Source organism: Trypanosoma theileri (genome assembly GCF_002087225.1).
Source record: "Trypanosoma theileri isolate Edinburgh chromosome Unknown TM35_Tth_16_V1, whole genome shotgun sequence".
Lineage (NCBI taxonomy): Eukaryota > Euglenozoa > Kinetoplastea > Trypanosomatida > Trypanosomatidae > Trypanosoma > Trypanosoma theileri.
In genome coordinates, this window is record NW_021639858.1 from 14,953 (window position 1) to 15,922 (window position 970).

Sequence of the window (970 nt, forward strand, 5' to 3'; positions counted from 1 at the left end):
CTCGGCAACATGGCCAACAGTTCTTCTTTTCGTTGCTGATACCACGCGCTGCACAAATCCACAAACGTTCATGAGCACTATGTTGTACTCTAGCAGCATCATGTTGAAGCAACAAGTTCCCCTAGTTCTTGCATTTAATAAAACTGATGTTATGTCGTCGGATTTGGCGGTGTCCAGGCGCGGCCTCCGGAGCGGTGAGCTCCAATAGGGATGGCAACTACGCTGGAAGCTTGGTGCAATCACTTTCGCTCTTTACCCATAATTTCTACGAGAAATTACCTTTTGCGAGCGTTTCCGCAGCTTCAGGGAGGGGCATGGGGGATTTTGAGGGGGCCCTGCTTTTGGCAACGCGCCAGTATTTTGAGGAAAAACAACCTCAACACAGGAAGCGAGAGAATGAAAGCAACGAGGAGCGAGCCGCCGAGTCAGAAAGAACGCCCCGCGAATGCAAGAAGGACAGGGAGACAGAGACGCGGTAGCGAAGAAGCGGATCTCGGGAGAGTGGCGGGGGGAAAAAAAAGGACGCCGGGAAAAAGTAAAAGAAAACTTAAGGAAACGGATAAACGCAGCGCGTTCGGAACCCGCCAGATGGGAACCCGCCCCACTTTCTTTTTCAATTTCGTTCTCTCTTTTGCCCGGCGGTTCGCCCGCAAAAACCTTTTTTTTCCTCCCTCGGAAAAAAGGGAGGAAGAAAGGATGCCGGGGATGGGGTGCGGCGCCCCGGGCCCGGGAAAAGAAAGAAAAGATGAGGGGCCGGGACGGGCGGTATTCAACCCCCGCCCTGCCTGAAGGGGGAAAAAAAGAAAAACAACGGGGCCCGCCCCCAAGGTTTTTTTTTCCACCCCCATTCCTTTCTGGGCCTGGCGGGAGGAATGCGCGCCGGGGTTTGGCCCGTGTCGTCCCGTTCCCCGGGTTTTTTTTTTTTTAGCGGGCTTCTTTCCCCGGGGCCCCGCTTCAGCCGTGAGGGGGT

At 54.6% G+C, this 970-nt stretch overlaps 1 protein-coding gene across 1 annotated transcript; it reads left to right on the top strand.

The window, feature by feature from the left end:
- Window positions 1–146: 146 nt before the first annotated feature.
- On the top strand, window positions 147–479 carry TM35_000161020 (XPA-interacting protein; the record flags this gene model as incomplete). Its single annotated transcript, XM_029025974.1, has 1 exon — window positions 147–479. One exon carries the CDS (start codon window positions 147–149, stop codon window positions 477–479), a length of 333 nt encoding a protein of 110 aa, XP_028882530.1.
- Between the last annotated feature and the right edge of the window lie 491 nt (window positions 480–970).